This window comes from Pezoporus wallicus, unplaced genomic scaffold (assembly GCF_028554395.1).
Source record: "Pezoporus wallicus isolate ANWC-B61680 ecotype Strahan unplaced genomic scaffold, APGP_CSIRO_Pwel_v1 contig_11047, whole genome shotgun sequence".
Lineage (NCBI taxonomy): Eukaryota > Metazoa > Chordata > Aves > Psittaciformes > Psittacidae > Pezoporus > Pezoporus wallicus.
The window spans coordinates 110,866-138,851 of NW_026639456.1; the positions used below are offsets into that span (position 1 = coordinate 110,866).

General features: G+C 46.1%; 1 protein-coding gene across 2 annotated transcripts in view; it reads right to left on the reverse strand.

The window, feature by feature from the left end:
* Positions 1-318: 318 nt before the first annotated feature.
* DPYSL2 (dihydropyrimidinase like 2) overlaps positions 319-27,986 on the reverse strand; it is a 48,613-nt gene continuing 20,945 nt past the window's right edge. For both annotated transcript variants that reach the window (XM_057414687.1, XM_057414688.1), the window contains exons 4-14: positions 19,476-19,640; positions 18,980-19,041; positions 17,840-17,920; positions 16,918-16,986; positions 12,657-12,777; positions 9,131-9,287; positions 8,827-8,968; positions 8,436-8,606; positions 5,479-5,658; positions 3,895-4,060; positions 319-3,155 (exon numbers count right to left, since the gene is read on the reverse strand). In XM_057414687.1, coding sequence (XP_057270670.1) covers positions 3,064-3,155; positions 3,895-4,060; positions 5,479-5,658; positions 8,436-8,606; positions 8,827-8,968; positions 9,131-9,287; positions 12,657-12,777; positions 16,918-16,986; positions 17,840-17,920; positions 18,980-19,041; positions 19,476-19,640 — 1,406 coding nt within the window. In that variant the 3' untranslated portion in view covers positions 319-3,063. The remainder of the gene's footprint in view (positions 3,156-3,894; positions 4,061-5,478; positions 5,659-8,435; positions 8,607-8,826; positions 8,969-9,130; positions 9,288-12,656; positions 12,778-16,917; positions 16,987-17,839; positions 17,921-18,979; positions 19,042-19,475; positions 19,641-27,986) is intronic.

Here is a 27,986-nt window from a genome sequence, read left to right on the forward strand (position 1 = left end):
GGGCTGAGGGTTATGCCAACAGTTTTAGCTTCATTTGCTGGCATTTCATCAGTGATCTCTGCAATGCAGAGGCAAATGTCTCTGCTTTGCCAAACACGGTTTTAAACAGACAACTGCCCTGAGAAGAGGCTCCCTTTCCTCTAAAGGAAATTACACTGTAGACCACTGGTTCCTCTTTACCATCTTCCAAGGAACTCTGGGACCTTATCTTCACCTTTGCTGCTGTACATCTCATTCCTACACAGGACCATTCACAGCTCAGTCAAGGTACACAGTTACACAGAACACGTATCGCCTTGAGAAACAGATGCACCTAAGTGAAACAACAACATTTTGTCTTTATTAGGAGTTCCCATGGTAATATAACACAGAGTTCTTAAGGAATAAAACACAAGACTTGGGGTTGGGGTGGTTTGTTTTTTTTTTTGCCATTGAGACAATGGTCAATATCAGTACTTCTTTTTGTCTACACACATCAGCTTTAGCACTTACAGCTCCTCCACTCATGGTTCACAATCACAAATCCAAGGGTTAAATCCAGCTAGTATTAAATCCTACTTTTTCTTTACTTTTAGAGCTTCAAGTCACTGCGGTTAATTACTTAAGTCATCATCTTTTCTTTTTCTTTAAGCATTTACATATGACATTCATTAAACAGACACAAAGCAGACGAGCTCTCACAGGAAAAAACATGCTTAACACAGCCTGCAAAATATCTTTTTTTTTTTGTGATTTTTTTTTTTCCTCTTTTTGAAGAACAAATTCAAACTAAAAACTCATCATGAGGCAGTGAAGGAAAACCAAAACCAAGGAAGACTTAAGTGAATACTGAAGAGCCGCAAGTGTTTCGCAGAATTCAAACGGATCTCTGCAATCCTTTTCCTCCCCAACTTGTTCCAATTTGATTTTAACATACAGGTGAAAACTACAATGAAATAGCTGCAATATATATTACGTTCATGGATTACTTTAACAAACAAAGTGCAAACTCTTTTATGCAAAACTAAAAGACCCAGGAGTGAAACCTAAATGCAAAATGCTTGGATGAATATGGCGATGGTTTTCCTAACTTTCATGTTCAAAGGGGCTTGAAGGAATTAGGTGCTGAAGCTGGGAGAGTTTGGGTACCTAAATAGCTTCCAGATCCTTTGCAAATCCCAGCATTGATACTTCGTAACAACGAATTTGGTACTTGTTTCTTAAAAGCCTTCATATACATAGTTTTTTCCCTAAAAGAACCTGTAAACACCATTTAAGAAAATACAACTATGGAAAAACAAGGTCAGTGTACGTGGCCAAGCACAGATAGAAGAGAAAGCAGAAGATGCAGCCAAGCGCCAGGGCAGACAGACAGTGGAGGTAATGCTGTGTTAGCTGTGGGTGGAAAAGCTCTCCGTGCTGAGACAGGTCAAGTCCTTGGGACTGCTGAGCCCTCCAGCTAAGTTTAAGTGGGAATCTAAAGGTGCAGATTTATTCTCCATGTCCTGAAAATAATAAGCCTCCAATACTAGGGCTAAAAGACCTTCAATCCCAGAAGATAACTAAATGCCAGATCATGCTGACTGTCTCACAAACTGGGGCTCCTAAATTCACTTAACGACTACTCATGGCCTCTGGTTTCTCAGATCCAAGGCAGCAGGCATCTGAGGAAGGGTGGGGAACCACCAGGCCTTCTCATGAGTATTTGCACAAGGGCAGATTCCTAAAGGAATGAGCGACTGTGAAATTCGTACCATGTACGAGAGATTCTCAGCTGCTGTTGACCCATCGAGACTCCCAGTTACAACAGCTGGGCATCTGGACTCGAACTGAATTGCCACAGATGCTCGGGCACACGCTCAACTGACTGGGTTTGAATAACCACTCGTCAATGGCCAGGAAGGGGGAATGTGGCTGCTACAGAAACCTTGCAAGCAACACGTTGCTCTTTGCTCATGCTTATTGATTTCCATCTATCTCCAGGAACAGAAGACAAACTAACTGCTAAAAGCTTCTCAAGAAACCCCATCCTAGTTCCTCAGCTGGTGTCCAGCCCCTCTGCACCAGCTCAAGACCTAGTACACTGAAGTGAAGATCATAGCTTATGAACCTGCTCTGTGCCCTCCTATTGCAGCTAAGTGGCAAGCGTTGGCTGGAATGATGCAACCTAGGAATACCTGAAGTACCAGGGTGGCAGTGACACTGGTGGGAGTCTGTAACTTGAATGAGGTTCAGGAAGGACCGGGAAGAACAGGGGAATCCCCAGTTCTTAGATAAGGCTTCGTAAACACAATGAAACAAACACATTAAAAACACACACACAAACATAAAAAACAACCCGAATGTTTCCTCAAGGACCTGATTTGCAGCAAAATCCAGAAGGAAAAAAAAGAAAGAGAAGAAAAACAAACCAAGAGAACCAAAGTCCCCAAGGATTCTAGCTCACCCGATGGCTGGGTGCGATGTGCTCTGTCAATTCCTAGTGCTGGGTCCTGCTTCTCTCTCGGCAGCAGACAGCAACCTCAAAGGTGGTGGTGGGGAATGGTTACAGACAGGCTGAGATTCGTGTCCCTCCATGTTTGCCTAGCTATTCTGCTGGAACACAGAACCCTACAGGATATCCAGTTTAACACCCTTAAACTACTCTTCTGCTTGACATTAAAAAAAATAAAATAAAATAAAAAAAATGCTTTAACATTTATTATTGATTTATTCCTTTTTTTTTTTTTTTGTGTGTGTCTTAAAGGCAGCTCCCGGGAAATTCACTTTATCCTTCCTTTATTAAAAGAAAGATGCTGAATGGGACAGAGGCCACGTATCTCAAACATCCTCTTTTACATTTACTTTTGCATGTCAGAGGTGTCAAAAGAGGGTTTATTCCTTTAAACGTGTAGGGGCTGAAGGGGGAAGTGAGAGGGGTTGGTGAAGATGAGGAGGGAATCTGAGGGGACTGAAACAGGCGCCTTACTTCAGCCCCCCCCCACTGGTTGCCCGCAGTAACCGTCACAGGCTCTAAAAGAATCAAGAAGGGTGTCGAGGTGCCCCCGGCCCCGGTGCGCTGTGCGGGCGCAGAGGGCTCGCTCCTTAGCCCAAGCTGGTGATGTTGGCACGTCCACCCGGCGGTGCCACGATGCGCTGGGTCGTGCGGCGTGGGATGTTGTCATCGATCTGTGCCCCTGCGCCAGAGAGAAGCAACGTCAGGGTCTCCCCCCCCCAGGCCACTGAGAGCTTGACAGGAGTGAGCTGCATGCCAAGGGAGCTGGAACAGCACTCTGCTGCGTTGGAACCCACTGAGACCTCTTAGGCCAGGCTCCAACTGTGTCCTGCCTTTGGAGCAAAAGCCCTTACTGGCCTTCAGTGCCTTCACCGATCTCATTAATGTAGGTCAGTATCCTAAAGGCAGATGCCAGGAGGATGGTGCCAGACTCTTTCCAGTGGCGCCCAGCGACAGGACAAGGAGCAATGGCCATAAACTATACCACAAAAAGTTTCACCTCAACATGAGGAAGAACTGCTTCACGTTGAGAGTGGCTCTGCTGAACTTCGTGCCATCTGCCCAGTTCAGAATGCTATGGGGTACTCAGCATTCACGCCACAGCATGAAAACAAGGAGGACTTTATGACAGAGCTCCTATACTGCTCTTCTTCCTTCCCAAACCTAAAAGCGCTCAAGGCCAGGCTGGATGGGGCTTGGAGCAACCTGCTCTAGGGGAAGGTGTCCCTGCCCATGGCAGGGGGCTGGAACTGGATGAGCTTTAGGGTTCCTTCAAACCCAAACCATTCGAGGATTCTACGATAAAAGGGTCACCTCCAAGTTAAACCACCCCACAGCCTCTCTCATTGCCTTCCAGAATTAACGCAGAGTATGGATGCATTTCAAAGCAATGCATACTTTAGCCCTGTGAAAGTACGTACCAGACAAGCTGAATCCAGACTGGTGCAGGTTCCTCACGGGTGGGGCCTGCTGTTTGGCAGGAGATGTCTTGGCTGAAGACGCTGGTGTGACGGTCTTCGGTGTCACCGACACTTCGCAGACGGGTCCATCGTAGAGGCCTCGAGGCACCCCCCGCAGCTCAGCCAGCTGCAAAACACAGGATCAGACCAGAACTAAACAGCTGGCCAGATGTTGTCGTGACAAAGACACACATGTCAAGATTTGTCTTTGGTAAGAGGATTTGAAAGAGAACATCATCTCCTCCGTGCTGATCCTCGGGCGGTAGCTGGTCCCTGAAGCAGCATGGGTAAAAGGAAAGGTGCTCTGGAGTCCTGTGGCTCCAGCTAGTTGTTAACTGGTGTGAGCAGCCTAAAGAGAACCAGTCTGTCCCCTGCTCAGCAAGTTCTGTCCTTTAATGACCTCAGCCTACCTGCTGTTGTATTAAGGGCTCCTGACAACTCTAAAACACAACTTATTCCCAAAAAGCATAACAATGCTGAGACAGAGGCAGGCCTGCAGAAAGCAGCCAGGCCACCTTGACACCACCAGCCAGGGAGCTTTAGATTGGGTTAAATGCAATTATTCCAGTTGAGATGCTGCCCAATTGGATTTATAGGTCAGACACATATTTCTGTGGGAGACCAGAACACAACAGAACCCACACATCTGTTCTCTGCAGAGCTAAGTTATCTGAGGTCGTAATTTGGATAACTTGCCATTTCTTCAACAGAACAATTCAGGAAAGATCACTTGCAAGGAATGTGAAGATCACCTATGGCCAGAGGAACTAACACAGCTCTGCTTTTGTCCAAGAGAGGGTAACACTTCAAACATCAAAAGACTTCAAACATCTCCCCAGAAATCTGACTTCATCCAGAAATAACCTTCAATTCTCAGCAACAAAGCTACAGCTGAGTTCAGTGTCATCTCCTCTGCCAGTTTTTACCAAGTAAAGGCATCTCAAAAGGCAGTTTCTGTTCTGAATGGGTGTATTTTACAAAAACACTTTCCCATCCATTTTAGCCTCTTAAAAATAGACTATTCTCACTTTTAATCAGGCAGTAGGCTGTGCCTGTGATTCACCAGTCACCAGACAAGAGCATCTGATCCTACCTGACAGAAGGGAAAGCAGCATAACGTATCTGTAACAATAAATCAGAATCCTCAATTGTTGCTGAAAGGTTTGGTAGATAAATGCCATCAATAACTTCCCTTGTATTTCTGTGACAGAGGAAGCCTGATGGGTTATTTGCAGACTGACTCGTGTCCAAACTGGACAGTTCCTAACGCATGTTCTCTCGAGGGGTCCCAGACAGAGGAGATTTAAAAGAGCAGAAAAATACAATTTGCAGAAAACCCAAGCTCAAGTCAAAGCATATTCCTGTAGTGACTCAAGTGAATAGCAAAAATGAAAGAGGAATGAGATAAATATGGCCCCTATCCAGGGAACATTTTCTGTTGCAGAACTGTGTGCCTGTGAGCCAGGGGCAGCGTCTGTTTTCCACCCACTTTAACTCAGGAGTTGCAGTGAGAGAACAAACATGCATCCAACCATTTCCACTCACCCTGCTCCTCGCTTTGATGCGCTTGTAAACGAAGTCAGGGAATGGTTTCCTGGGGATATACCGCCCAGATCCCTCGGTGACATGGAGATTCCCATCCTCCAGCACAATCTTCCCCTGGCTGATAACCACCAGGGGAGACCCACGGCATTCCATGCCTTCGAAGATATTGTACTCCAGAGACTAGGACAAAAAGACAACATGAGGCAAACATATTCGTGCCAGCAAAGCCTGCTGTGCTTGAATTAACAGTCACCAGCCCTGCTAATGGCCAAAATGTGAAGGACAGATAGAAGCAAACTCAACAGCATTCACCTGAGCTGTGTGTGCTGTGGTTTAATAGAAAGGCTGGTCCTTGTTATAGGTTTACATTGATTAAGGATTCACTCATGCACAATTTCCATTTCAACAAGATTCATGAAGAGGAAATACAGCTTCAAATGAGAGTATCTCAAAGCCTACCTCTTTAAATGCATTTAGGCACCCATCTCTTCTGAATTGATGGGGATTTTGGAATCAAATCAAGTTTTATCTAAGTTTCATGCTAAAAATAATCATTTTGAAAAGCTGTATTTCACACCAGTGTTTTGGTTGATGGGTCAGGGACCATCAGGACAATCTTGTTTTACTCTAATGGGATTGCACATCCCCAGTTAACAGGATTGGAAACATTACACCAAGGAAAGAAACAAGTTTCAAAGGAATCACTGGTAAATGGTCCCACCCATGAAGCCTCCTGGATTGAGATGCATTACAACCACGTTAATTGGGGACTGCTACTCTAGTGACCATCTTGGAGGCAAATCCAGGCCTTTTTTACTGAGTGAATGATGGAGTTTGCTCTTGGAGTGTGTTGTAAGCATGGGGAGGGGTGACTGCAGATTTACAGTTAGCTAGAATGGTGGTTAAACCGACGCTGAACCTGGTCCAGTCTGCAAAACGTTGTGGCAAAGGAGGAGGCTTGGTCAGAAGGTTATATATTAGGCTGGTGCCAAGAACAACAGTATCTTCCTCTCTAGCTCCTAATGTTCCCTTGCCAGGCAGTGGCAAGAGCAGTGTGAATTCTTGGAAAATATCTGCATGTTGCTCTAGCATTTAAAAAAGAAACAATCATCTGATGCCACATAATCACTATGTTTCCTTGTGTTGCAGCAACCGCTCCTGCCTGGCTTTCAAAGGGGCTTTTGTTTTATACTTCACCAAAGTAGGATGCCTTGACTCTAAAGGCATCACTTGTACCCATTTCTCCTCTAACACAAGGCACACGTGCAGTGTGAGACACGAAAAAACACCCCAGCAGGTGTTACACCAGGTATAACACATGATACAATGACGGGGGAAGAGGTGAGAGCTGCATGTGGAAGGTAAAAAGATGCGATTTCCTAGACAGCCCTTCAAGCCCTAACCAAGCCACTTGAAAATGAGAGCTCTCCATCCTCCATAGTCTTGGCACAATTGAAAATGCAGCCTCTGGCAATAGCTCATTGAGTGCTGAGGCCTCTTACATGGTGCAAGAGATTCAGGGGGATCTGCAGCCCTTAGCGTATAAAGTATTCCTGAGTGGCTGCTCTACTGTGGAGGTGGTTCTCCTTCAATCTAGCCCAGATCTAGGGCAAAACCTGATTGTACTGGAGCTTATCCACAAAAGATGAAGTCTGTGAGTTATGTGTTAGCAAGCTTGAAGACTCTAAATTCATTTCCTAATCCATTCAATGGCAAGGACTTTCAAATACTCCAACCAGCAAGCTACTTTCATCTCTTTCTGAGCCATTCATAAGCACAAACCCAGGTTCAGACCACTAAATTTGGCACCTAATAGCAGCATGTCCCTGGGCTCCCTCCTCTAATCCATTCTTCTCCAGACTGGAGGTGTGATGAGTCTAGAAGCACCTCTAAGGTGACTGAAGTGACCAGACTTCTTAGTCTGGATGCCTCTCTCAGAGGTCTAAGCATAGGCAGGATAAATCCAGGCCATCTGTGACCAATTCTGACACCAAATTAAGTCACAGGGAAGTGACCCAAGCCTTTAAAAACGTTTCTTTGTGCCTGTGCCCAGGGATCCAAGTGTGGAAGGAAATTTTGCTCCTTCAGCTCCAGAGTGAATGAAAGCATTCATGGAAAAAAGGAGGGTTTTTCCAGGGAAACATTCCATAGGTTCATCGCCAGCAGTGAAACAAATCATCAACAAATGCAAACAGTGGCTGCTTTCTCCGACACAGTGCTCGAATGTCACAGGGAGACTCCAACCAGCCCTGTGCACTGAGACCATGCTGCAGTTTCCCACAGGGTGGGACAGCTTTTCTGCTGTAGGAGCTGGGGGTAAGATACAGGACACATAGCTGTGGGACTCAAGCAAACAGTGCCTCTAACAGTGCCACCACAAAGCCACACAAGAAACAAGGGGAAGGTCTGGTCAGTCTGGGTTCTGCCTTGTGCCTCCCTGTGCCAACTAACATTGGGATGACTGGCAGTAAAATCCTGTTGAGGTATGCCTACACACACGTGTGCCAGATCATGGTGCAAATCCACTCAGACTCAGTGATCTGGATCAGATGTCCCACGAAGGTGCCCACAAGCTGACAAGCTTTGCTAAGCCCAACTAGAAAAGGGGCAGCTCACATACTAGCCAGCCAGGTCATAAATGGCACATCATGATAAGAGGTCTTTTGATACTTCAAAGAGCTTTCTGTGTGCTCAGATCCAAGCATCCAAAGCTCAGAAAGAGCAGACAATCTCTTTGCTCTGAGGAGAATCTCTGGGTAATTCATGTGACTTCAGACTGGCACTCAAATCATCAACCCTTCTGCTCACACAACTGAGCACCGCTGCGTTTAAGACCAGGGAGGGCTTGAGGCATCGAGAAAACAAAGCCCTGAGTTGTCATGAGCCCTAGTTCTTGGCACTGAAGGGAAAGAGGAGGAAATGAGCAGCAGAGCTCACATAGCAGAAGATATCCTTACTATGTTATGAGTCTTGGCAGAGATTGTCTTGACGCTGTCGGGATCCCAGATAACCAGATCAGCATCCGAGCCCACTGCAATACGGCCCTTCCGTGGGTACAGGTTAAAGATTTTAGCTGCATTTGTGCTGGTCACAGCAACAAACTGGTTCTCATCCATCTTGCCAGTCACCTGGACAAAGACAAAAGGAGTCACTGCATTAGCCAGGTGGGGACCACTCCAAAATCAAGTAACTCACCACACAACAGATTACAAATAATCTTTACAGGGGCAAAAACCTTAAGCAGAAGGACCATAGCAAACATCTGGGGTGAGATAACAATACACTTATGTGGCTCTTTCAGTTCTGAATGTCTAGTTGCAGGCTAAGTCTATGACATATGTGACATACCACAGCCTTATCCCAGATGATGGACATCCTCTCTTCAGTTCCATTGGTTCCTTCAGGGATCAGGGTGAAGTTGTCCTTCCCAACAGCTTTCTGAGCAGTGTTGAAGGTGCAGTGGGCACTGCCAGTAACTTGGAGGTCTCCACTGGAGAAGACAATGACAGGGATTTAAGATATGTTATTGCCACAGGTTTACTCCTGAAGGTAAACCAGCTTTTTGCTTGCTAGCAACAACAGCTGTTATTTTTATTACCCACTTGCCTCACGTTGAAGCACACGTTGTGTGAACACAAAGAGCTCTACTCACCAGGACAGTAGTGAGTTGAGAAAATCAGGAGTGGTCGGGTCAGGACTCAGTGGTGGGGAAGTAACAAAAGCTGCTGCCTTAGCCCAATTCTTGCTCCAGTAATGAGATCCATCAGTACCCAAGCTGGCTGTGATGGGCTCTCCATACACCACAGTGCCTACAGGACAAGGAATACAGACAAATCCACTGTGAGCACCAAGCAATGTGCATCTCCAGCCTGGCTTCCAGGCATAAAGCATGCTTCTGAAGAAGGACAAGTTGGGTAAGTTATGCCACCACCACACGCTGCAGGGTTTCTTGGTACTTCCTCTTGAGTATGTGATCACAGAGACATAAATTTGGATTGAATTCAGTGATGACAGATGATCAGACATGATTAAACTCCTAGGTTGTTCAATGCTCCTCAGAAACTGTGTTATGTTACTGAGGGGCTGTTCTCACGAGCATCTAGAGACCTCTAAAGACACATTGAGCATACTGCAAAAATCAGTCCCTCAGACTAAGTAGCCAAACAACTAAAAACCTGAGTTAATCATAAATACACCATTACTGCTAAGAGCCTGGAGCAGCAAAACATGCACAGTACCTTTACATAACTGCTGAGGTCGGCACTGATGAACTGTGCTTGACGTGGTGACTGCAAAGAACCATTGTACTGTACCCTGAGCCAAGAACCTTGTGAAAGAGGCTAAAGGGAACTGTAAGTGTGAGGAGATCCAGCCTCATCTACAAGGGATGTGGAAGAAAAAGAATGAAAGAAGTACTTTTATACATGTGTATGCTTTAAAGCTCTAACAAGGCTGGGTTTCTTGGAGCAAGCTCTGTGCACAGATCAGATCAGACAAAACTATCAGGGAAGCTTCCTGCCTACAGAGAGAACTCATCAGAGAGGAAGCATCAAGGAAACTGAGTGATTCCCCCACGGGTACTTGGTGTATCTGTGGCAGAACCAGGAAATGAAATTGGATCCTCTAACTCCCTATCCAGTGCGCTAACCACCAGTGCATCCTTCCTCTTCATTAACGTTTTTGGAACCACATGAAGGAACAGCCACGATACTTTGCAAGCTGGAATGCACCAGCGACATCTGCACACCAAGCAGATGCAAGATGCTGCAACTTCAAAAGCAGTGCAAGCTGGTAGCCTCACAGATCTGCTCACCAAATGCAACCTTCCCGAAATCTCCAAGTGCCCATCCATCTGGCTCCTGAGTACAGGCACTTCACGTGTTTGTACCAGCGAAACACTTGGGTAGTTAAAACACTAACCCTGAATACTTCAATCAGAAAAGACTGGCACAGACAACCCCAGAATTGGTCAGTAGGGTCTTACCTCACCATGCAGAGTGAAAAAATATGACCTTTCTTTCACCATATTGCCCGGGCTACTCTTAGCTCTATAGGCTCTCGAGCTAGCTGCGAAAGAGCACATTAGCTAAGACAGAGCGATGCATTAACTGCCTTCACGCTGCTTCCAGGACCACACTGGGACAGGAGGTGCAGGAACAGCCTTTGTCCGAGGGGATCCACCGGCAGAGGAAGAGGATGTCTGACATCACTTGCCACAAATAGAGTTACAAAATCAGAACAAGGCAAAGCACACGCTGGCTATTAATGGGAAGCCTGTTGTGGGCCAATACACTGGGAAGATTGTTCTGCAGGGAGTGATGTTTTGAGCTCCCAGATCTGCCAGTGACACAGTCTGTAGGGAACCTCCTCCATACGAATGCCACTGGGAACATCTGGCTTTAAATAATGTTTGTTCCTTTCCATTTAGCAAGTCAATTCTGTTTTGTTTTCGCCTTGGGTAGTCTTCAGTTATGTTTCCTCTGTTGCTTGGGAGGGCAAAGTCAGTGTGTGTGGCCCTCCTGGGTTACCCAGTTGGGTGACTGCACAGCATTTAAATTGAATTATTTAAGTAAAAGGAACAGAGAATGGTATGCCATTGATATCCCAAATTCTCCTTATAAGGAGAAAACACAATCTGAATGAAAACTGTCTGTTGTAGTTCACTCAGGAGATGAAGTGAGTTCTGTGGATCATTCATCTGGGATCATTCTGTGGTAACATCCACCCAAGTCAGGTTGTGTTTCACGGCTTCTGCAATGTAAGTGTATGGTGTCTCATCCCAATGCCCCTCTCTACTTGCCAGCTAGTGGTTTCAGGGGACAAGCAAATAGCAAGAAGGTGGTCTTGTTGATGATCCATCCCTATGGTGCATGTCTCTCCAGTGCATTACCTAGAAAAGGAACGGATGCTTCCCTGACTTACAGGACTGAGTTGCACAACGACATCAAGCTGTTTACTGGGGTAATGCAACAGGCAGCCACTTTGCTGTGTCAACACATCTTCTCATTTCATCATGATCCCCACTAATGGAGCTGGGAGAGAAAGGTTTATCCCAAACAGCTTGAGCTGCTTTCATGCCATGAACAGAAAGAGATGCCTTGGAAATCAGTCACCCTCATCAACTCTGAACTCATTCAACAAGAATCATGGGACCAAAATACTTCTGAGCCGATGACAAACACAAATGTGTTTGTGTGGTAGGAAATAAGCTCTTCTCGCACCAAACACCCAGATGGAAAGTGATGTCATTTGTATATCCATTCAGGCTTATTCAGACTGCATAAAATTAAATCCAATCCTTCAGAGGGAAGAAGGGGGAAAATCATCCCTCCTGCTTACTCACCCACTCAGAGCTGCTTTAAATAGAAATGAAGGGGTTAGTCACAGAATAAAGCAGGGAGACAGGCGCTCACTGGGCTCTATAACCCTTGCTCCTTGGGGCAACACAGCAGGGTGAGGACCCTGGAGAAGCTACTGCATCACTTCAGAGAAGCTCCCTCACAGACATCAGTCACAGAGAAGAGACACAAGGCAGCATCATCCACGGCACATCTGAGTCTTGCAACCTCCAGCATCCTCAGGCAGAGTTATCAGAGGTGACTGCAATTCCCAGCCTAACTCAGACTACTGATCCCAATTAATGTTTGGATGCCAGGCTGTGAATTACAGCACGTGAGGAGTATCTATCTCCCAGGCAAGGAGCACAGTGAACAGCTGGAATCAGTAGCCTCTTTGGTTACCACGACACTACTCCAGCTGAATCCAGCAGGGCTTGTGAGTCAAGACCTCCATCAGGAGTTTTGGAATCACTTCTGATCCCAGGAAGCAGCTCAAAAGACCAGTGCAGCTGGAAGGAAGACACAGCTTGCAGCCTCTAGGGGGATTCGTTAAACGGAGCCAGCATGGAATTACTCTGTGATAATGAAGGTACATGGCTCAATGTGGTAAGATGAGTGTGAAGAGAGAAGCTCTAGGCTGAACAGCTCCTGGCACTAATATGACCACTGAATACACATCTGTAGGAGATGAGACAGAACCAGTTGCTTGGGACTGTTAAAAAAGAGCCTGGATGATAACACTGGAAAAAGAATCCTTTCCTGTAGGGATGAAGCTAATGTTGGCAAGAAGTTGAACTGCACGAGCTAATAGGGCGCTTCCATCCAAGGGAAATAACTTACCCTTTTTCCTGGCTTGAGCAATGACATCAGCAGCACTTTTGCTCATCACCTTGGTGATATAAAGGGGGCAGTTGGTTTGGTTGGCGATGGTTATTGCCCGGTTCACAGCCTCCGCTTCCACCTGAGAAACCAAGTCAGCAGTAAGTTAGCACCATTCCATGTGTTAGCATATCCCAGTCACCTTCCAAGGGCCACAGCCTCTGCTTTCATGGGAAAACAGGGTGTGCAGGGCTGGGATGAGAGACTTTCCTCTCTCCTTTTCCACCTCTCCAATTCCGAGACAGTGTAACCACGACAATCACAATGACCTCAAGCTGTAGTCCTCTCTCATTACTACCTTTTCTCCCAGGCTGTTTCAAGCAGACTTAAGTCCTAAGGTAACACTCCAGGTGCTCAAGGTCAGAATGACTAAGCCCCTTCTTTAGCCTAGACAAAAATAAGCAACTAACTGTTGACTCAGCAGAACTGTTCATGCTCCAGCCCACACGGAAGAGGGATGCTGTGCCACATACTCTGGTAAGCCACGTTTGCAAACAAGCCTCCTAAATTGTACCCTGCACTACAATAACTGGCTTGGGATCTGACAGAGTGTGAACCACCCCATAAATCAAGTACTTTTTCTTGCATGTGTAGAGAGATAACCTCAGTGAGACTAAGGGTCACTTTATAACTACAGCCTCAGAATGAACGTCATCACTCTGCAGGCTTTTATGGATCACACATCCTCATCAAAGCAGCCCAGATGACAGATTTAACAGCAGGGTAATGCTCACAGTGCCTACTGCCATGAAGAACTGAGCCTGCAATACCACTGACGTTTTCCAGGTGAACAACAGAGGAACTTAAACCCAGACAATCAGACTCCTGATTCCCAAATGCAAGAGGCTCCTGTCACCACTCCAGAGCTGGCGACTAACCCTCCCCAGGCTGGGTGATGGACACAAGGGGACATTTTTTGGCCCAGTTGCCCTATGCAAATGGAAAAGGCTGCAAGGAAGGGTGTTTCTTCCAGGCCATTTGATTCAAGTATGCCCCAGCCAGCAGCACTTGCAGGGAAGACAGAGGCTGAAAGGAAAAGCCAAGAAAAGCATTCTTGTCCCTCCTGAGAGACAAGGAGAGAACTCAGACAGACCAATGCTTCCAGGCAATGGCATCTGTTTGCAAACTGCCCATTTAATGCCGGCCTGTGCACAGCTCTGTCACTGTTTCCATCCCGTGCCTTAGTTTCCCCACTTGCAAAGCAGGGGTGAAACAACACACACCTCCAGACTTGTGACCAAAAGGCATCTGAGCAAGTGATAAGCAGGAGGAGAACATTTTCTTGCACAGAAGAGGACAAGGCTGCTGAATTCATGCCTTGTGCCCTGATGCTATGGTGACAGGCACATAACAATAACCCAAGGACTAGTCCAAAGGGGAATGTTTGCAATTACCAGTATGCAGCAGAAGCCCTAGCACAGCAGTTCTCTTGGAAAAAAGAGACAGACATTTCCTGCAGCACTGGGACTGCTTGTGCTTCCAGCGTTTTTGTGGCTGAAATAAAAACAAGGAATGATGGATGGCTCCGACAAGTCATCACAGAATGATCTGAGCTATGAGGGGAGAGCTTTCCACAAACTGATGGGTGATGCTGACCGGAGAGTGGGGTCTGAATTAAGGCTCCCTTTGCTGGCTGGAATAATGTGCTGAATCCTGTCACCTTGGCTCAACACAGGTTACTGAGGTGAGCAAGCCAAGCCTATGAGTCAGCAGTGAAACTTAAGCCTTAATTCAACCTGGGAATTCAGAAGATGTGAATGCTCCAAGACATAAACACACACGGCCAGACCCTGAGTGCTTCACTCTGACCTCAGTCGCACTGCATTGAGTGGGAGGTTGGATTTAATAAATCCTTTAGACTCGTTCAACAACTCCTGCTAGTTTGCTGTAGGTGGAGGTCTGAAATAAGCGGCCCTTCAGTACGGTGACAGCCATCATAATGTCCTTAGGACAGGCTACACACTCCATAAAGGGCAGCATGAAAAGCCAATTCCAGTGTTACCAGCATCCTGGAGGAACACCAAGAAACATCCACTCCTACTGCCCCATCCCTGGCAGTGTTCAAGGCTGTACTGGACAGGGCTTGGAGCAACCTGCTCTAGTGTGAGGTGTCCCTGCTGCCCATGGCACAGGGTTGGAACTGGAAGAGCTCTAAGGTCCGTACCAACCTGAAGCATTCTATGATTCTATTGGGAGTCAACAGGAATTATAGGTCTGCTGCCTCCCTCAGAATCTGGCCTTTATCAGCAGCCAGCTCAAAGGGAGTTGTATGGTTTTAATAGTTACTCCCACAGTGGAGGAGGAGGGAGGGAAGCAGCTGACATCGCTTCCTGCCCTGTTGCCTGTGACTTTCAAGGAGGAGAATTTTGGAGCAAACGGTTCCACTCGGGGCAGACAGCACAGCTGAGTTCAGCTGCACAGAGCCTGCCCAGAGACACTGGGAAGAGGCTTTACTGATCCCCAGCTGAGGCAGCCACGTGTCCTCAGGCAGCCTTCCTTGCTGCACTGGGAAAGAACACATTTCTACACAGATGTAACGACCCAACCGAGCTGGGGAACCACCTCAAAGCTCCCATTCCACTAAGGACGAGCTTTGAAGTAGCCAGACAAGACTTGGCTAGTTTGATGGCCAGACACTCTAAGGTAAGAAGCAGCCTTCCTTTGAAGTTAATGGAAGTTAAGGGGTGCTCCACAGATGAGCCCCAAGTGTCAGGTCAGCATCTGTTCCCACTCTCCTGATGCAAGCCAACAAGTATGTATGAAACAATAACGCAGGGGTGGGTGGAAAGCTCAGTGCAAGTGTTTGCTCCCAAGTTCAGGAAGCAAAACCTCCCAGTTCCTGGAGCCAAACACAAATTACTGTGAGGATTCACACACTGCCCATGTTGAGCGTTTTTTTTCTGCGTGAAGCAACTGGGTGATTTATAACCCTCCTGAAACGTCTCTGGATGCTGCTTGTCTGAACCAAGGGGAGGAAACAGAGAGGGAACATGAGGGGCACGTGTGGATGATCTCACACACCCAGCTTCCAGCTGCCACATCTGGCAGTCAGCAAAGCCCCAGCATCTCTGGGGGACAAGAAGAACAGCTTCTACGTAGCAGATGGACTTCACAAACCCAGAATGCCATGACGAGATGCCTAGCTTAGAGATACTGAAAGACTAGGTAAGAAGATTGCAGTGGGAACCCACGTGAAAACCAGGTTTTAAGTTCTTTCTTATTCTGGAGATTTTAAAGACTTAGAGGTAGTGCTTGGGTTACCTGACCCTTGAGAAATCAATAGGGAAGTATGAAGGTTAACTATATTTAAGTGCTGGGCCAAGACGTGAGAAGGTCCCTTCCAACTCAAATCATTCTATGGTTCTATGAGTTAGCTCCCCTCTCGGGTACATACTTTCTGTGCCTTCAGCAAACCACTGAGTCCCTTGGTGTAAAAAAAAATCCATGAGCAAAATGCTCATCAACCAACCAAACCTGGCAACAGTCGATGGCAAAACGCTGCCTACATAAAACCAGAATCAGATGTCTTTGGTCATGCCAAACTCAACTGAAAGTGATGGGAAACTACAAGAGCTCCAGGGTCTAGCTCCATAAAGATCAACATCATCAATGAGAACATGCAATTGTTCAGGGACTCCATCTTAAAGTGTTCCTGTGCAGCATCTGAATCAAGGAATTGGTGATTCAGGAAGACTGTGCTTTACCTGTGCTTCAGGTTCAACAACTTCTGCATCTCCTGATGCAGGATTCCAGTTTGGGCTATCAAAAGGCTGAACTGAAGATGTGCTAAGCACCAACAGCTTTCTGTGGCTCAACTGCTTATCATGGCGCTCTGTGGTTCAAACCTCACTTGAGATACCTGATGCATGAGCAGTCTTTCTAGACTATCTCAGGTCACCAACAGAAAGAGAAAAGGCTTTCCAGAGGGTGAATCAGATCTTGGCCTGGATGAACTACTCCCTGGAGACGTCCCCTTCTCCAGTACTGAGAGGGCTCCTCAGTTCCTCTTAAATACCCACAGCAGTTAGTCTGCAGAAGGGATTAGTTATTAGTTAGTCCTTAGAAGTGTCTTAGCCTCCTCCCTTACCCCATGCAGCAACAATGCTTACAACCAGGATGAATTCGTGTTTCCAGCCACATTTACCCCAATGTGAAGTATTTGATGGCAATGCAGAAATGTTATAAACTGGGGGAGTAAATGCAACAGCAGTAAAGTCCTCACCTCCTCAGGTCTGCTCAACACATGCCCTTCAGGACCTGTGATTCCCAGTTCCAGGATCCTTTGTTGTTCCTAAGAGAGAGAGAACAAAAAGAGATTTAAAGCAACCTGCATTTCTTCTTGCAGCAAACACAGCTGTTTGAAAGAGGTACAAGTGGGATCCTAGGCATCTGTGCTAGCTAATAATCACATAGGGCTTTACATAAGGGCCTTCCAACCAGAGTCCTGTCCAACTTCCCTTGCTGAGAATAACCAGAGCTCACAAAACCCTTGCTGATTTGTTCACAGGAAGTCAGAGAAACCTTTTATTTTGATTTGCCTGACCCTGGGTTCAGAGCCCCTCAACTTCCACTGCTCATTTGTGTCTGTAAATAATCCCCAAGACACAGCGAGACGGTATCTCATGAGAAATAGCATCCTGCAACTGCAGGCAACGGGGCTCAAAGACTTGGGTGGGCTCTTCCCCAGTCAGACAATGAAACGTAACGTATAAAATGAGCTAAAGATCCGATTAAATCAAATACATTATTGACATTTCTTCTTTGCTGCTGTTTAAAGCATCAACAGATCCCAAACATCATCATCTTGGGTACTGTATGAAGCTATTTCCCTTCCTACACTACCTGGTCTCAGTTTCTGCAGAACATTTTATTGCACACAGTGACATTCACAGCCAGATACCATCTTTCACTTACGCGGAGAAAGGCAGAGGTGGCCAATACCCACCACTGCCACAAAAACCTGCTTTCTCAGTAGCAATGGAGGGGGTAAGATTTGATGCCCCACTCTGCTTACATCCTTGATCCACCTATGTCACGCTTTTAAAAGTCGTGGTGATTTTCTGTTTGCAAAGGAGGAATGAAGAGTTCCAATCCCTCCTCCCAGCTTTTTGAAGTTAATAATCCACAGAACAAACATCCCATACCTCAGCAATGATGTCACCGTTCTCAGCATGCACTTGAGCTGTCGCGCCAATATCCCGGATCACACTCAGGACCTCATATATCTGGAGGAGAGAAAACACACATTACAATACACCCCGAGTGTACACCCAGGTACACACCTATTATAAACACTCCAGACTCCTTCAGCATACTGAATTCTGATGACTGGAAAAGAGAAAGAGAAGCATTAAGAAATATAAGATGGGGTTTTCTGGATAGGTATGATCCATTTTCATGCCTATAACTGAATTTCTCAACCCATAGAGTTGGATGCTACTGATATATGGCAAACACGCACTATTTAAAAGACAGGTTTGGTATATGGGACACACTGGAGAAAGAAACAGTAACTGCACATGCCTACAGCTGGAGGGGATTTAAGAGCTCACAGGGTTGTACCTTTTCTGTGCCTTCACTGATTTCCATGGAGAACCTGTACTCACTCCTCTCACTGCCTGGGACAGAAGCAGTGTGATTTCGCACCCTGAGAGGGCTCAGGTTGAGCTGCGTTAATGGCCACTCATTAAAATGCTTACCAGAGTCATTAGAGATAACTGTCACCCACCACTGCCTTCTCCACTGTTCCAGACTCCCAGGCATTCCTCTCCTCCCACATTCAGAAATGTAAACTGCCCATCTACACAATTAAATGTACCCAAAGGTATCCACCAGAATAGCCAACAGCAATTCCTTCTTACGGACCCACAATTCTAACACTAAGGCCAGAAACCAACTTCTGGACCAGGATCAGTTTGAGCTGATAAAAACAGAGTACTTATTCCAGAGATATCCCTGTCCTGCCCTGTGCCTAGGCATAAAGCAGCAATTTATAAAACTGCCACTGCTTCCACACCAAAGGAGCTGGAATGAAACCTCCTATCTCTCCCAGTGAGGGCTTTGCCATTGCTTTCAGGGTTTGCTGTTGGTTGGGGTATTTTTTGTTAAGAAAACAACCTTCCAACCAGAGCTCTGGGCACTGCTGCAAATCTTAGGCACTGTTACACATACAAAGATTGAAGCCAGAAGAGAACATGAGATCCCAGTGTATTGAAACTAAACCCTTATATAAAGCAGTGCCCAGCCTGCAGTGACAGAAGCATGCCAACATTAAGCCTTCCTACCTGAGAATCAGTCAGCTGAAAGCGATCTTTGAAAGCCATGTACACCAGGAAGGAGTTCACACCTGGGAGAAAGAGAGCAAATTGCAGGCACAGATAAAGCAACATAAACCACACTGCTTGTCACAGACAGAAGATATCCCCCTCAATCAGCCCACCACGAAGCAGAAATGATGGGTAGGCAAATAAATGACCCTGCTGTGAAACGCGTACACACATGTGCGTGCACACACACGGACTCTCAAGCAGATCACAGCATAAGGCCAGGATCTCCTCCACCATGTGGCACCAGGGTGCATCCCCTGAGCCCTCTACACCAGCAACTGTCCAAACCTTCATGAGAAGCTGGAATGGGCCAAGTTAATGTCAGGGCCCCAGTCAGCTCTATTGGGATGTAAAAGTGAAATACTTCACAAGAGCCAGTCCTAAAAATAGGGGAAGCAGTCCTAAAACGTAAGGAGGGGAAAGGCTTTCCTTAACTTTCAATAACTGAACTTACCATGATCTTTAACCAGAGCTTCCATCTCCTCCTGCACACCTTTATGCCACTCAGTGATGTCCACATGCAGAGAGTAGTCGCAGCAGGATTTGCTGTCTGCCCATTCTCGCCACTGGTCAAATGCAGTCAGCAAACTGGTCCCTGGCTCAGGAACCACATGATCAACTGGGAAAGACAACCAAAGCACTGGTAAATGGCCGGTGCAGCGGCTTTCCTGGATATCCAAGACAGAGAGCATGCTTTGCAGAGGCTGCTGTGAAAAGAAGACATCCCCTTGCCCTTAAAATACCTGAGTTTGCAAGACTTGGTTTCTAAAGTCCCACACCTGAGAGTGCAGCCAGGAAGCTGATGATGGAGCAGAAGCTGAAGGAAACAGTTCAATTACTACAGCCCGTTCACTGCAATTGTTTGTGAATGGAGCAAATGGAACTCCCTCTTAACAGCAGCAAACACAAACTGCTGCCCAGAGCTCTATGAACATCCCTCCCCTGTTTGGAGACAAGTGAACAGTGACACAGACAAAATCCCCTGCAAGCAGCAGTCAGCAGCTTTCAGTAATCAGCACCTCACGTCCAAGCAGCTCCTGTGTGCTGCTGGACCTGATAGAAAAGGTGTCCAAACAGCGTAAAGGTGCTGGCACACACACAGTGTCAACCAAGATCTCCACATGGATCGGAGCTACTTTGTGCTATGCATCCCAGCCAAGAACACCTTCCACAAACAGTGTACACGTGAGGACTGGAAGAAGCAGGATCAACAGTTTGTTGTGGCTGGAGAGACGCCCCTGACACAAGATGCTGCTTGCCTCCAGCATCTGCCTACTGTGATCCCTGTTCCAGCCTAACACATTCAGTCCAGCAGCAACTAGGTTCACAGGCAACTGTAAGATACTCCCCCAGTGCTACAGGTGCAGAACATCCTCAAAGGGTAAAAGAGATTTGGATGTGAAGGTTTAGTTTTCCTGCCAGTAATCCGAAGAGCATTCAGTGAAATAAAAGCAGCCAGCCAGCACCTTGGAAACTGAACTGCTGCTGAGAGGAGGAACAGCCTGCGGGACTTCAGGGGTCACAAACTGGGCCGGCACTGTTGAGGAAGACAGAGCCCTCGTTTGATCTTACATCAAATCACACAAGTAACTGCTGCAATTACCAGCAGAGAAATTCAAGCAGTTTATTTTTAACCTCACTGGCGAGTATCTGGGCTGCCAGCAGCTCAGCAGCTAGCTCTACATCACAGCTGGAATAAGAGATGAAGTCTTCGGGCCTTACTTGTTCCCAGTGGAGAATCAAAGCTGTGTCCACCCTCTCTCCCTCTTGCAAAGGTGACAACGTGACAGACAGCAAAACAGCAGTTAAAATACCTGTGCTTTTCCAAAAGGCTTGCGTTCGCCCTTTGCCAGCCTGCAAAGGGAAGGGTGTGATGCGGTTCCTTGCTGATACACCAGCAGTAGAGCTGCAGCTTTGAGCAGCAGTGGGTTAGGGGCTCAGGAGCGGCTGGTGGCCTTCCTGTGCTCAGAGAGCAGAGTCCTGCCCACCAGAGAGATCTGTGCTGTGAGTGAAAGCTCTGAAATGTGCCTGGTGACTGGCATCAGCTCAAGGATGTGCTTTTCGCCACCCTCGGGAGAAGCAACCCAAATTTAACCAGATGATAAACTGGCCTGTTTGTAAAGAACCATCCCGTTTCTGTTCCATGATTTCCTCCTCCCCAGTGGTCAGAAACCTTCCACTAACTTCCAAGACTGAATTGTTTCTTCTTGGCCAGTACGTAGCCCCTTGTCACTCTGCCAAAGTTAATCTTTAGCTTAAGCAGTATGAAAACCAAGGAGAAAAATAACATTCCCTCTGTGTTACAATTGGGACACAAAGAAAACCCATGCTTTCACAAATGGCCTGTGCCTCAACACCAGAGCTGTCTTCCTCAGCTTACTGGCTAATTCAAAAGCAAAAAAAATGCCCATTTAATCTCCAACACATCACAATAATGAATCCATCTCTACTTAAGACAAAAGGTGCCCTAAGAGCTCTGTTAGCCCAAAATGATACATGGCTACGGGCATTAGGAAATCCTGCCTGGAGACACCAAGGGGTTAACACAGTGGAGCCCCTAGGAATGACTCTGGTGTCTAGGATCAGAGCTTTATCACCGTCTTATTTCATGCACTGCCCAAGTATGACTAATGGCAGCTTGTGGAGGGAGTGGGAGAGGGGGTAAGGGAGCTCTATCAGATCCTTAACGAAGTCAAACCACAGCTGGTTACAATAAGGATAAGGGATGGAGGTAGTGGTGCATATGTGCAAGAAAATCAACTCTGGGGATTAGGAATATCTCATATGGAAGCTGTGCTGCTGATACATCTCATAGCAGCTCCCTTGAGCTCCCTGATAGCCAAATCACCCATCATCCTCACCAAAACAGAATACAGTTTGTTTCCATAGCAGCTTTCTGCCAGCCACATATTACTGATCAACCACTTTGTTATAGTTACATAGAAGAAGTCATCAAGAAGGCCTGAATGTGCAAGTTAAAGCAGCAGTTTTCCAAAGCCTGTGATTTAACTGGTCCAAAGAGACTGTAGGAAGGAGCAACATCATAAAGCATAACACAAGATAGTGAGAAGGACATCCCTGGACCTGATACAGCGCGTCCCAGAGCAGGAAGAAAGCTGTGTTGCCACAGGTGAGGCAGAAGCAGTAGATGCTGAGACATGAGGAAGCTGCATGTAATCCTAAGTGTTAGCCTAGAGGCAATTCAGACACAAATGCAAATGTCTCCTCAATTTTACCATCCCTTGATACAATGGAAGGGGTCAAGATCATGGCCTACATCCCTACATGTGAGGGTTGGGGTTTTTAGGAGCCCAAATTAGTGAGAATGAGCCTAGATCCTTTTAAAGGAGAAGAGCAGAGATTGATTCTCCGCCTGCTGTTAAAAGAACTGAGCATTGCAACTACTCCTGCCTATTGGTATGGAAAGGAATCGCCCACATGCAACTCAGAGGAAGTTCTCCTTCCAGTCCTCAGGCACAGCTCATGAGCTCAGAGTAAAACAAAAAGCTTTTTCTTTAAGGTCCCTGTGCTTCAGAGCACTGCAAAGCAGCCGATGAAAGCTCCATCCGCTGCATTCCCACAGCCCTAGGTGCCCAGGATGACCCCTGGGTATGATCTGCCACAGGACCATGGACACAAGGTCTTCTGACCCACCGGAGCACGCAGCAAACCCAGCCATGGAGACTACCCTGGAGGCTTCCCAGGCAGAAAGCAGCATGCTGTCCTGACCTCACTGACCCACTTCTCCCTAGGGAACCCAACAGTTTACTGCCCCATCCTTTGTCCCTTCATCTCAGAAACCAGGAATGTTCAATTCCTGCAGCCACTGGAGTGCCTTCATGTCTGCACGACATACTCAAGACAAACTGTCGCAAACAAGACTGCTGTCACCCCTTTATTCTCCAGACCACTACAGCCTTGATGTCTTCATGCTTCCAAGCCCAGATGTTTTCTTCCTTTTGTTGATTATTGCTGTACAAATGATGTCAGCTGCTGAGGTCTGAAAAGGAAGTTGCCAGCTCAGTTTAAGCTCAAAGCTGACTCCAAAACCAGAAACAAAGTGAAGAAAAAAAAGAGGAAAGGGAAAGATCATTTCAGTATCACTTCATCAGCACTGAAACCTTCAAAGGAGGAACTAAGGAGCTTGTGGTCCTTGTAGTGGCTCCCTAAACTTCAGCCCTGATCCTAATGGTTCTCCTTATTTAACATCACTCCCAGCAAGTTACATGGCAGAGACAAGGTCAGGATTACAGTGGTTTCTCAGCTCTGAACACAAAACATTCTGCGGATTTCTCTTTTAACCTTCCGAGATGCAGAATCCAAAAAAGCAACAGCCTGTGGCTTAGCAGCAAGCCTGCTCGCATCAGCAAAGTAGCTGCTGTTACAGAAAAATAGCAGAAAAGGATTTTGTATTTTACAGATCATCCAGGCTCTCCCTTGGTAAAATCCTGACAAGAGTCCAGAATTACTGCACAGTCTGTTTAGCTCTTTCCCAGACAAACTGAGCCTTCCCCTCCCTTTGGAAGGCAGTGGGATCTGAGCACCTGCATACCCACCACTGCTCCAGCCACACTAAGACTCTTAATTACCCCTCTGATGTGTCTGGTTTCGCTCTCCCTTCATTCCATACGGTTTCACACTGCTTACTAGGTGCATCTGCTCTTAACTTCCAAGTATTTCAGCTCCCACCCACCCATCATCCATGAGTCTGCCTTGCTCATGATCCTTCACTCCTCCTTGGACAGATTAATCGGCTCAAGATTAAAGGCAGACAATAAGCTGGAGTGAGACAACACCACTAACCGCTGTTAGCTTATCTGTGTGGCTTTAATATACCAAAGCTGGCATCCAGCCACACTGAAATGCTATGTGTCCAGTGAGCCCAAATGGATGAATGCTGGGAGGTGGGGAGAAATAAAACCCCCCAGTGCATCAGACAGACAGTGTTAAATGAAAGGGGAAGGCAAAAACTGAGAGGAATTGATTTAAACAGAACTTTCCAAGTATAGGGAAAATAAAGCATTGTTTTAACATGAGGATGAAAAAACTAAGTAGGGTAGGAGAAGCAAAAGGATCAGTTTATAAAGCACTAGCATTTACTGATCACATCACTGGCTAGTGCATCCATTAAAGGTTCAGCTGCTGTACCTCCTCCCTTACTTTAAAACCTTATCAACTCACCAGCTGCAGAGCACACTTAAAATGGTGCCCATCTCAGCCCTAAACTGTGGCTTTCTAGAACACTGCATCACATCTTGGCTTCCTTTTACCAACTCAGATAGACTGTGGCTTTCTGGTCCTGGAGAACTTGTACAAAGCAGGGAGATAGCTGTGGCTCTCACACAGACCCTGAACAAGTGCCCAGCTTGAGGACAGAGGCAGCTATTCTGCATGGGCATGAGGGACCAAACACAGAAGACTGGGGAATTTAACCAGCAGCCTGCAGGGTGTTTTGAGACTGAAGCCATAAAAAATCCCATGTAATCTCCCTCTGGCACTTGGAAGCTCTCAAAAATGCAGCTGAAGAGCCATGCCTTTATATTTTTGACTCCTCACTAAGCTCAGGAGAAATTATTGCTTCAGTGAGAGAACTGAATTCAGCTCTTAGCCGTGCCTTGAAAACAAACCTTTAGGTTTTGGATGATGTCCTCATGGGTGGGGATTAACGGGGTTTATAGCTTCCTGGTATTGTGGCATGTGCAGGTTTTTCTCTTTTGCATCCTGCCTCACTGGAGCAGGCCTTGGCTTGCTCACAGCCCCTTCCTGCAGCTTCTATTAATAGCTCTTGATTCCATCTTTCCCTTCTAAAAGGTCTTTTTCAACTGGTTTAATTATGTGTCATCTAAAGCATGCATGAAATTCTTCTCGGGCTTCAGATAAAGAACATCACTACCAGGGAAGAGAAAAGCTATTTGATATGGACAATATAAATGTGAATGAGGGTCAGATGTTACAAAAATTGTATGTGCAATAAAACCCTGTATGCAGGGCTCCAGTTGCTATTATAAACTGCAGTTTTGCACATTATTTCCTGCTCCTACTAGCATTAAATGTGCCTATTGTTTAAAAGGAGTTTATAAGGTGAAAATCCTTAGCATTTAAGCTTAACTGTTAGCAGGCAGATTTCCCTACCCAAAACTTTAAATAGCAGCTAGATCACCATAAACACATCTGCCTGTTTAATACTACTTAATCTCCACAGCAACTGCATGTGATGAAATCTGCTGAATTTATTGAGTTGTACATTCTGTCACAAGGCATTTTATTGAGAGGTTGTAATTAAATTCAGCCCTGGTAATTGCACAGCTCCCTGCTTAGAAGTCTGGAGTTGTTGCTACTCTATGACTGCAACAGTATTCTCCTGGCACTGGTGTGAACTGGGAATAATGCTATGAAAGTGAGCGGAATAAACTCAATAGACATGAACTGAAAGTCAGGCCCCTGACTGACCCAAGAAGCTTCACAGATTATCCCATAATCATGGACCTTATTTCATCCAGAGACTTCAAACTCTCAGCTGGTAAAATACCACAGTACCTGCTACTAGTAGTTATGTATCATGCCCCTTTTACATGCAGAGCTACCAAAAGCTGCCTTATCCAGTAACAAAGCTGTTCACAAGTCAAGCCTCGCAGCAGTAACACTTCTGCTTCAAGTACTGAAGCACAACTGCCCGCCCAGCAGCTCTGCATCAGTTCAGGCTAGAAAGAGACCTCAGCATTGCTTCTGAGCTCAAAAATCCCAAACCAAGTAACCTGCAAGAGCCTCCCATCTCCTATGTTCTGATTTCATACCCAGTTCTCCTTCTAAACCACACTCCAGGTCATGTTTGTGATCTAGGACAAGAAAGGACAGCAATGAGATCACTTTTAAGGTTACCACAGCTGACGTACCTAGGCTGATACACTTGAAGGTAATGAGAAGTCAAATGAAGAATTTTCTTAACATCCTGGACCCAGCAATCAGACTTCATAGCTCTGAATTTCAGTGGGGATTTATTCCCACATTATTTCATTGCTTGGCTTTTTCCCTTCAAGAAAAGGTGTTAAATGAAGAGATTATTCGAAGAGTAACAACACTCTGCATAGAACAGCATTTACCATGCTAATACAGATACACAAGGGCTGTTTGCTTGTATGGGTCTGCCAAAGTAAGAGAAGAAAAGGCAAGCAATATGATATTCCATGTTGTTTTCTATCAGGTTAGATACAGTTTATTAGACCTGATGCAGAGAAATCAGCCCCTGGAGCAGGCTCAGAAGAATGAGACATAACTGTGCTGCACTGATTACATTTTCAGACTGCAATGTTCTGTTAGTCCCTCACTGATGTCATACAGATATTTCACTTGTCTCTTTTTTGCTGATGAGGTCCAAAGTACAATTAATACGTTAATGCCAGCTGGACACAAATGTAAAGAACAGGGGGCCTGGATGTCCAAACAACCATTCATAAACTGCTTCAACAGCTGGAATGACAACATACGAAGATGAGATCAAAAAAGGCTCCACTTCTTTAAAGCACAGGTTTATTGTACACCCAAGCTATGCTTGTGTCTCAGGAGGTCATCATGACAGAGGAGGAGGAGGAGGAAAGCCAAGTTCAAAAGAGATATTTAAGTGATTCCAAGATTTATTCTTCCTTTTAGGCATTTCCACACTTGAAACCCATGAAAAGCAGCACAGAGGACTTCAAAGACTTCCATATAAATTGGTCTGTAAACCTTGAGGGAATGGGATTGAGAAAACCTCTGTTTGTAGCCATGGATTTCAAGTCCAGGCAAAACACAACTATAACAACACATCCAAGGGGCAAAAGTTTGATCAGAAACAAGAGGACAAAAGATCAAGTGCCGCAAGCCAGTTCCATCCCTCTCAGGTCAGTGGAGATGTACCCTGCCCATCGGGCTTTTTCCACTAGCCAGGAAGCTGGAACAGTTCTGGCTTTGGGTCATTGTATCCAAGACCACATCTTGGCTTCCCACCTAAACTGGCTGTGGTTGTCTCAGGGGGGTGCTGGATACGAAGAGGAACACAACTGCAGGATGTGAGCTGTTGCAATGGAAATCTGTGATGGTTCCGAGAGGGTTTTATGTTTTCAGGATTAGAGAGATTCATTTTTTCCCCAACAAGATAAGATAAAGGCAAAGAGTTCTGATTCTGCAGAATCCCTTTGTTTTAAACAGGTTGTAAGGTAAAAAAGACTGGTTTGGTGAACCTGTCCTTTCCCTCTGTGTATTTGCCATATAAACATCTCCCCTCCCTGGACAAGGACCAGCCTTGGTCCTCTTCTCAGGGCTGTGATGAAATGACATCATGTTTTGAGGAAGAGGTTCTCACCCATCACCATCAGACCATTTCCACTGCTGGTAGGACACTAAGAGTCCCCACTGTGTTCTCAGTTAAACCACTGCTGGTTGTCAAACAACAACAGACAGGGAAGTAAGGACTGAATCAGAATCAAATGTCTATTTGTCCATAGAAAAACTGTGGTGGAATCGTACGCGGGGATGCAGCAGAACCTACTCCCTAACAAACCTATTGTAGGACAGAGCTGAAGCAGGTACACTGACATTGCACGTGTCTACTTCCTGAGCACACCTGCCCATCTGCTAGTTTTCTGTCATAGAATCATAGAATGGTTTGGGTCAAAAGGGACCTTAAAGATCATCTAGTTCTAACCCCTGCCACAGGCAGGGACTCCTTCTACAGCTCTGTAAGGCTAATATTGCTTGCAAATTAGCTATGGAGATTGCTGTAATAATTGCTGTAGGAGCTCCTAACCAGATCACCCTTTGTTTTAATAGGGGATTCTGTGACACAGTCTCCAGCTGTTGAATTTCCTTCCTCCAGGTCTGAAATAGCCCTGCCTGGCCTCACACCCATGAAGAACCCCGGGCAGCTCTACATAAATATAATCACTTTATACTTCTGAGGGTCTAGGTGAACTTAATTTACTTGACTTCA